The sequence below is a fragment of the Enoplosus armatus genome, chromosome 9 (genome assembly GCF_043641665.1).
Source record: "Enoplosus armatus isolate fEnoArm2 chromosome 9, fEnoArm2.hap1, whole genome shotgun sequence".
Taxonomy (NCBI): domain Eukaryota; kingdom Metazoa; phylum Chordata; class Actinopteri; order Centrarchiformes; family Enoplosidae; genus Enoplosus; species Enoplosus armatus.
In genome coordinates, this window is record NC_092188.1 from 25,358,182 (window position 1) to 25,367,108 (window position 8,927).

An 8,927-nucleotide genomic window follows, 5' to 3' on the forward strand; every position below is an offset into this window, starting at 1 on the left:
GTTTTCAGCTGTTCCCGCCTGGCCCCTGTGGGAGCTGCTGTTGGTATGGATCACCGAAAAACATTTCTCCAAACGTTCTCCACCTCTACAAGGTGTAGGTGCAGATGCACAGTTTCTTGGCCCTCTTAGCTTTTAGATGCATTAATCTCCAAATTAAAAATGGGGCACATTCAGGGCAAGCTGTGTTAAGCCTCATCAAGGTAGCCTGAGGGTGCTCCCAATTTGCACAATTTGATTTGTTTTGAAGTTTGTTTGTTTTTTTAAATCTCCCCGAGCATTCATCTGTGCCACAGTTCATCATTATTATGTGTGCACACTCCAAGGTAACGAAGGAGTTACAGAGCAGTAAGGCTGACTGGTGGTCCACCTATCATATCATAACAAACTGACAGCTTCAGATAACGCTTGAAAGGGATGGAAACAGGACTTTCTTGCATCTCTCCGTCGTGTATTCATGGAAGGGACTGCGGGGAAGTGAAGTTCATGTTCCCAAGTGTTAAATCTTGGCCTCAGCTCTCAAATGATTTCAGAGAGCTCCAGAGTTGTCCCGCACGCAGGGGCACAGGGGCAGAGGACACACACTCTCAACAATGAAAGGATGGTTTAGAAATGCTGATTTTTGTTGTAATTACTAAACCAAAAAGTTCCACACAGCACACTACAGGAACAATACAAGGGCAGGGAGTGGTGGACCAATACACAGCACGATATCACAACACGGTACAGTTCAGAAGACCGAGCCAGTGGTTAGCGGCTGAATGAGTTCCGTCTTTCCAGCGGAGAAGAATCTCCCTGGCTATAGTGGGGAGATCACCCAGGAGAGAGGAGGGCAGAGAGGGATGCTGAGGAAGAGGATGGTGGGTTAGCTTGTTCATGAAGAAGATCAAAGGTCATGAACACGTCACCACTGAGGAGGTGCCAAAATCCGACCGCTCCTCCTTGTTTCCATGCTGGGAAAAATAAATGACTTATTGTTTAGGTGAAGCGCAGGATTGTGGTGGGTTGGATTTGAAATAAAGAATCTGATATGCTTCCCACCAGACGGACAAAAACAGGCTGAATGGAGATACCGCCGAAACAGACGCGTGCTTCAGTAGTTTCAGCGATGAATGGAATGATAGTAAAGTGGTGAGACATACAAGGTCTGTCCAAACACCCACACAACATGAAAATGATGAAAAGATCCGACAGATTCAGCTGGTGTTCAATCAAATGTAATTCCTCCAAATGTCCCAGCTTCATCTATATCAATTATCAAAAGTGCAATACGTATTATTATGGCCTGGCTGTGAAAAAGAATTTGAGGGAGTTTGAGAGAGCCACACAAATTATGAATTAAGATTGTTCTAAATATATGAACGTTTCATTTTGAAGTCAACCCCATGTTCTTTGTTGCAAAAAAAAAAAAAAAAATCAAATTCACAAACACACATTTGGTAGTTCCTCCAAAGAGGATCACTGGTAATTGTTCACTTCTTTAAGTCAATTCCAACTCTTATGAATAAACTCCCAAATAGCATGTCTGATATTGTCAACATATCTTATGCACACTCAGCTGCCAGTTTATTAGGTCCACAGAGGTCAGACTAATAGTCTACTGCAATAGATAAATGAATGCAATAAATCCTACCTTCATGAAGGTCTTGATTCAACTTTATGGGCAAAGGGGTTTGCGGTGCTGTTGAACTTTATTGTTATACTGAAGGGCATTAAACCGGATTATGCTCACACTGTGAGCCAGAATGTGTTCAACATGAGCCACGGCTGAGAAGACGATCTTTACATTTGAAAATCTTATTTGGAAGGAATCATATAAAATATAAAATATATAGTATTGAATAAATAGTTGAACTACTTCAAAGAAACGAGGTATTTGACAATCTACTGTTCCACACTCCAGTCCACTAGATGGCAGAAATGCTGTTTTGTAGACGAAGAAGAAGAAGCGGACGGAACCGCTAACAATGCTACTAGCAAATACTGCTACAACCTGAATGCTAGAAGAAGAACTCATCATCAACGCTGTAGCTAACTTATGCCCACAGTTCGCACAGTTGATAGTTAATCACTATTTTACAGTTTAAACATGTTTATCCGTAATCGGTAACTAGGTTAATTGGCACTAGCGTAGAAACCAGTAGGTTAAGCACATTTCACAGCGTTAACGTTAGCTGGTTGATAAAGCAGAGTTAGGTTAGTCTTTAGCTTAGCTAGCTTCCGATGTGCTATCTAACGCTGTTTAGTTAGCGCTTAAATGAAAAAGCCCAGCGTGTTATGTTAACGTAGTCAGCAAGCGGTAACGATTAATATCGAAAGCGTCGAAATTACTGTTTAAGGTAAGTGTAGTTCTTGATAACGTTCCTGTCGTGATTATTCAAAATGGTAGATTAAGAAACGTTATGGTTACGTTTCAATCTCTCAAGTAAGTTAACAGCTAAAATGTAGCGACATGTGTTTTTAGCCTGAAGGACAACAGTGGGGCCTTTTGCAATGAAGTTGTTTCCTCTCGTAGTATGGTGCTTACAGTGTTCTGTATAACTTAGCTAGATTGAGACATGTTTGGCTGGTCTGTGATCAGTGTTTTTGTTTTACAGCATGGCGCTCAAGTCGGGAGAGGAGCGTCTGAAAGAGATGGAGGCTGAGATGGCTCTGTGAGTACAACCAAATTGTTGGTCACTAAAATCACAAAAAAAAGCGTCTAACTTATCACAAGTGGTACCTAGCAACAATAGCGTAGACAGGAATGATATAGCAGGTGGACACGACTCTGAGGTACAGTATTTTGTAATAATAGGCAGCTATCACCATGATTAAGCCACACGCAGACGACAAGATATTGAAAACCTCAAAAGAGTTGCTGTGCTGCTCACACCGCTCACGTTAGACATGCACAGACCACACAGCTGATCCCAGACCTGGCGTAGGTTATTCCTCTCGGAGAAATCCAAGACTGGGTGAAATTATCGCGATGTTACAAGAAAGACTGATCTGATGGCAGGTTTTATCCAGTTTGTCAGATGGGGGGTGGGGGGGGCAGGGCCAGTGGGACAACATTCATCTTTTGAAACATGTCACCGGGGCATAACTTCATGTTCTGCGGGCTGCTTCATTCAGCGCACCGCTACTTTAAAAAAAAACAAAAACAAACAACAACTGTTATTGTCTCCAGCTCGGGTAAAACAGCCCCATCACTCTGTGTCTATACCTCTCTTTCTGTAGTTTTGAGCAGGAGGTTCTCGGTGGTCCAGTCCCAGTATCAGGAAGCCCACCTGTTATGGAGGCAGTACCTGTACCTCTTTCTGTCCCAGCAATTCCAATGCGAGCCATTATAGGCACCAACACCTACAGACAGGTTTGTACCGTTCTAGTAGTCGTTGTAGACTCATGAGTGCATAGAAGCTGCTGTTTGTCTTAATGGCCAAACAGTGCCACTGACGGAGGGAATGTCTTTTTTTTTTCTATTCTTTGTGCACACCATCTGTCTGTCTCCCTGTCTCTTAGGTCCAGCAGACATTAGAAGCCAGAGCTGCTAGTTTTGTTGGTCCTCCACCACCAGCCTTTGTGGGACCAGGTGAACATAAACTTTCACACACACACACACACACACACACACACACATTAAGTAGGGTTTGGCAGTAATACACTATGTAGCAAATACTCTGTCGTCATTCAAAGTCTTATAAGTAGTCTACGGTCTAACTATCGTAAATAGGTTTTCTGATATTATATCAGTATCTTCATAATAGTTGTGCAAAATACTCTTGTACCCATATATGCACACATCAATTTTTGTTTTAAAAAGATTGTACTCCATGTTTTTTTCGGGGGGAGAATTTGTAGCTTAAGAAAAAGAGGCATAAGTATTCAGACCATAGACTGTATATAAAGATGGCCAACGCGTCTCCTCTTTCTCCCCCTGTACAAAACTCTCCCTGGATACGGCCGCTGCCATCTTGCACTGGTGACATCATTTGGAGCCACAGCTGTCAATCATGACGTCTCACCCCTTTTTATAGCATCAAATAACTAATTAAAACCAAATTTATCAGAAAAATGAACACAAACGATTTTAGTTAAGTTTGGTTTGGTTTGGTTTGGCTCATGTCCCATCGGTGAACATGGAGGGGGTGGGGCTTATGACCTATACTGCAGCCAGCCACCAGGGGGCAGATGGAGGCGTTTTGGCTTTGCTCACAGTCCCCATTCTGCTGTCATGTGTTATTTATTTATTTATTTTTTACATATTTCATTGACACTCACTGTGTGACTTACGTTTGTCCCAGTCCCTCCAGTACGCCCTCCCATGTTGAGACCAGCCTTTGTCCCCCATATCCTGCAGAGACCAGGTAAGGTTACCTTCTGGACTACTAATTTACTGGTTTGTTCAATTATTGGCAGCATTTCCCCCTTTTAAAATAGTTTCAGCGGAAATGTCATGGTTAGGTCAACATGCTGTAGTTATAATAACAATAAGTATCCCAAGAGGGATATGAGGGAGCACTGCATGGGTTGGGATACGACTGAATTTCTTATCCGACATCCCTGCTTGATTCTCTGCTTTCATTCACATATATATATATATATATATATATATATATATATATATATATATATATAGTAATAATAATGATAAGCTATCACTGTGTTGATAGGTGGGCCGAGGCTGCAGATGATGCGCGGTCCTCCGATAGCTCCTCCTCTACCCCGGCCTCCTCCACCTCCTCCCATGATGCTCCCTCCTTCCATGCAGAGCCAGGCGCCTCAGGGTCCTTCTCATCCCATCCAGCACATGGCTGCTGCACCTCAGGTCAGAAGCCAACAGTGTTTCACCCAGGGGTGGGTGAGCCACCGCGCCCGGGAGACATTTCAACACGTCGCCCTGCGTGCACTTGATGTCCTGCTGTGATGTTGTCAGCAGTCACTGAGACCTTGCGTCTCTCTGCGCCTGTTGGTGTGTCTCACTCAGGTCCGCGACATGGTCTCGATGGTGTCGGCCCCGGCGTCGAGACAGGGACCCCCGCCTCCCGTCAAACCAACGCCGTCAATCATCCAGGCAGCACCGACCGTGTACTCCTCTCCGCCTGCTCCCGTTGGACATAAGAGAAATGACGTCAGAGCTCAGAGACAAGCCAGAATGGTACGAGAGTTTGTCGTGAGCTTGTCTGTCTCTTTGTCCTGTGGTTTTCACATTTTGCTTGTGTTGCCTGGCCGTGTGTTTTGAACACTAGGGGCGGCATCGCTACATGAACAGACAGGGGTAGTTTTTAATGTTTTTAAAAGTAATGTACTTTTGGGGTTGGTGGGTCAGTGTGTATTGCTAAATCTGAAACAGGGTGGGGCGCGTAAGGTGTGCTACTGTTGCCAGTCTGAGTGTGTCTGACGTGGCTCTTTCAGGAGGAGCTGGCAGCACGGGTTGCGGAGCAGCAGGCAGCAGTGATGGCGGCAGGCCTACTGGACAAGAAGGAGAGCGAAGACAGCAGCACCGTCATCGGACCCAGCATGCCTGAGCCCGAGCCCCCCCACACTGAGGTACATTTAAAAGCAGCAGTCCGCTTTCTACTGTCCTTGAAGCTCTCGTGATTCCCTTTTATACATATTCTTTAGTAAGGATGCAAAGTGCACTATATGGAGCCTGGCTGCAAGTGAGGTTGGCCAATAAGGCCCAACACCTGTTGAATGGGGTTGAGGTCAGGGCTCTGCAGGTCAGTCAACCACGCCACACCACCCCTAACTCTGGGAAAACAACCTGGCTTTGTGAAAGGGTTAACGGACATGTTTGAAACAGGAAAAAGGGACAAACACCGAGCCGCTGGCGTGGAGTGGCGTGACGTTAGGTCCGCGTAGCAGGTCCTGGCATATAGGTGCAACTTTCATGGGCTGTGAAAAAGTTAGGAACCGATAAGCAGCATTTGAAATGCACGGAGCATTTCTGACGTCTGTGTTACTTATTTGTTTTTATTGACAGACAATATTTAGCATGCCAGTATTTGAGAGCATTAACTGTCACAGTAAGAATTATGACCAATGAGCCACCGTTAACTAACAAAATGTGATTCCAAAACCGAGGTATCATCACACCCCTAGTATCGAATGCCTTATCATATGTAATGTGTGAATGTTAATGTTACACATCTTCCAACTCAGGAGGGTAGCTGGATTGGCTAGCTAGCACATCATAGATGCAGTTTTAGTCTGAGCATTAACCTCATCTCACGAAAAATATTGTTCCACCATCATTTGACGTGTGTGTGTGTGTGTGTGTGTTTGTTCCAGCCTGCAGAAAGTGCTGCAGAGGACAAAAAGAAAGCAAAGGTGGAGAAGGTGAAGAAGTGTATCCGTACTGCTGCAGGGACCAGCTGGGAGGACCCCAGTCTGTTGGAGTGGGAGCCAGGTACAAACTGTTGAGTTGAAACGGCCCCTGACAAAGACAAAGATTATGTGCCAGAGGGCTGCTGAATTCTCACAAAACTACAACCAAAATATACAAAATGACATAGCGCTGATTTTTAACAGTGTTCTTGTCCTGTTTGTGTGTGAATGCTGTTTCTCCCGCTCCTGGTCGCAGATGATTTCCGCATATTCTGCGGTGACCTTGGTAACGAGGTCAATGACGACATACTGGCCAGAGCCTTCAGCAGATACCCGTCTTTCCTCAAAGCGAAGGTTGGCCTGTTTTTCTGTTTGTCTGCTTTGTTTACCTCCTGTGATCACTTTGTCCCTCTAGACCTCAGTCGAGTTCTGGAACGCTGCCGCAGTTCCTCGAGAACCCTCACTTAAATGAGCACTTTCCTTCTTAATCCAATCACAAGTTGTTTTCATTTAAAAAAAAAAAAAAAACACAACTTCCTCTTTTAATTTGATACCAAACATGTGGCATGTGTAGCTTTTTAGACCGAGTTTGATTCAACACATTTTTAAAAAAAACAACATATTGCACTGAAACTCTTGTAAAGAGCTATTTCCTATAACTTCCTCACACACACTTTGAAAGAAACTTGTGATCCACAACGTTTCTCTCCGTTTGCTTCCTGGGTCGACATTCAGAGTCTGACCACAAAACAAACCCTCCGCTGGATAACGCTAGGCTTTTCAAAATAAAAGACCCACACGGCAATGCCATTAGTACAGACAACAGTGACGTGGAAGCAGGTAGTGTCTTTGGTGACTTAAAGGAGAAAAACAATCGCTGAATTTACATGTGGACTCTTTGCAATGTGTCAGTTATTGATGACAACCTGAAGTATCTACAATACAAATATCACACCTTATTTATTTTCTGTGTTTTGACACGGTCTGTTTTTGTCTTCAGTTCCTGGAACATTTTACTCACCAGTCACTTGAATTATGGTAAATACAACATATGTTTACGCACTGACTTATACATATGACATTCGCTGCCTATATTATCCAGGCTAATCTGAGACACCTGGTCATGAGACAGTAATCGATCATCATTCGGGTCAGTTCCATTACGGAACGTCAATAAACCTGCGAGTGATGCAGGAGGCAATACTTCAAAAACAGGATATATATATAATTCGTTAATTTTTAATTAACATTATGTTTGGGATTTCAGATATTCACAATGTTTGACACAAGAAAAATGATAATCTGTTGCTTTTTCTTGGTCCAGTGTTGACATTGTGCATCTTTTTGGAGACATTTTATGTAGTATTCAAAATGAATACTGTTTTCACCCCTACTCAATATCTCTGACACACACTACCACCACCACCAGCAATTCTATTTATTATAATATTATATCAAATGTAGCTTGCATTCAACTGCAGTTCAAAATGTCTGACTTTTCAAAAGCAATGCATTTTAATGATGAATCGAATGTGTCACAATTCAGTCGTTCACAAACGGCAATTCTTGCAAATGGTAATAATGTGGAATATTTAACTTCCGAACTTTTAAAATATGCAATTGTATAGCAGTTTAATTTATCTCCCATGGGTGACGGAACCTCTGTTTCCTGTAGTGTTTTGATAAAAAATGAGTAACCCCATGTACTAATGGTGTATTATTATATGAATGGCTGTAAATCCAAAAATTCCATCCAAAGATTTGTAAATGTTTGGTACCATTGGATTCTGAACAAATCTGATGTTTAGCATGTCAAATGAATGTTGAGCCTATTTTGTTTGTGGTCATGTGTAGCCACGACTAGACGCTTTCCACAGCAAATTCAGTTTTTCCACCTCTAACAGAAAACAACCCCATCTCACAGTCTTCTCACTGGTTGAACAGCTGTGTGTATGTGTGTGTGTGTGTGTGTTGGACAAAATAACTCATCAGAGGACTTGTGTCATCAGGTGGTGAGAGACAAACGCACTGGGAAGACCAAAGGCTACGGCTTCGTCAGCTTCAAGGACCCCAACGACTACGTCCGAGCCATGAGAGAGATGAACGGTCCGTTTACAGGACAACTTTAACCTTTTTGATTCTTCCGTTCATCCTTTTGTCCTTTTCATTCACGTTTTGTGTGGTTAATAACTGCTGCCTCTGTGCCGTATCCCTCCCCGCTCTGTGTTTTGTCCAGGCAAGTATGTTGGCAGCCGTCCCATCAAACTGAGGAAGAGCATGTGGAAGGACCGCAACATCGAAGTGGTCCGCAAGAAACACAAAGAGAAGAAGAAACTGGGCCTCAGATAGTGTTTGCGTATGTGTGTGTGTGTGTTGTACCCCACCCCCCAGTGGACAGACAACAGTATTGTGTGAGAGCCATTACACTCACTTTGATCTGTCCAGTCAGGAGATGTATAGGTGTTTATTCTTTTTTTTTTTTTTTTTTTCTTCCTCAAATAAAACCATCATTTCTAAGTCGTTGACACGGTCACTGTTTCATTTCACTGGATGCGTCCATTGTTTTCATATTGCAACACATTGTAGTAGTGGACTGATTCTGATTCCAAGCCATTCTT

At 43.3% G+C, this 8,927-nt stretch overlaps 1 protein-coding gene across 2 annotated transcripts; it reads left to right on the forward strand.

The window, feature by feature from the left end:
- Positions 1 to 2,010: 2,010 nt before the first annotated feature.
- rbm42 (RNA binding motif protein 42) lies at positions 2,011 to 8,826 on the forward strand. Of its 2 annotated transcripts, none has more exons than XM_070912179.1 (12): positions 2,011 to 2,024; positions 2,595 to 2,651; positions 3,220 to 3,352; positions 3,502 to 3,571; positions 4,284 to 4,346; positions 4,653 to 4,807; positions 4,967 to 5,137; positions 5,395 to 5,529; positions 6,274 to 6,391; positions 6,566 to 6,663; positions 8,319 to 8,415; positions 8,546 to 8,826. In XM_070912179.1, the coding sequence occupies exons 2-12, from the start codon at positions 2,596 to 2,598 to the stop codon at positions 8,656 to 8,658; spliced, it is 1,209 nt and encodes a 402-aa protein (XP_070768280.1). In that variant the 5' UTR covers positions 2,011 to 2,024; position 2,595; the 3' UTR covers positions 8,659 to 8,826. The 2 variants fall into 2 exon arrangements, with proteins under 2 accessions (XP_070768280.1, XP_070768279.1); XM_070912178.1 differs by lacking the exon at positions 2,011 to 2,024 and adding an exon at positions 2,066 to 2,336.
- The last annotated feature ends 101 nt before the right edge of the window (positions 8,827 to 8,927 follow it).

Coding starts and splice junctions, on each gene's coding strand:
- rbm42 (XM_070912179.1), top strand. CDS start 2,596: ATGGCGCTCAAGTCGGGAGAGGAGCGTCTGAAAGAGATGGAGGCTGAG. Junction 3,353..3,501: donor GCACCAACACCTACAGACAG/GTTTGTACCGTT, acceptor CCTGTCTCTTAG/GTCCAGCAGACATTAGAAGC. Junction 6,664..8,318: donor CGTCTTTCCTCAAAGCGAAG/GTTGGCCTGTTT, acceptor TTGTGTCATCAG/GTGGTGAGAGACAAACGCAC.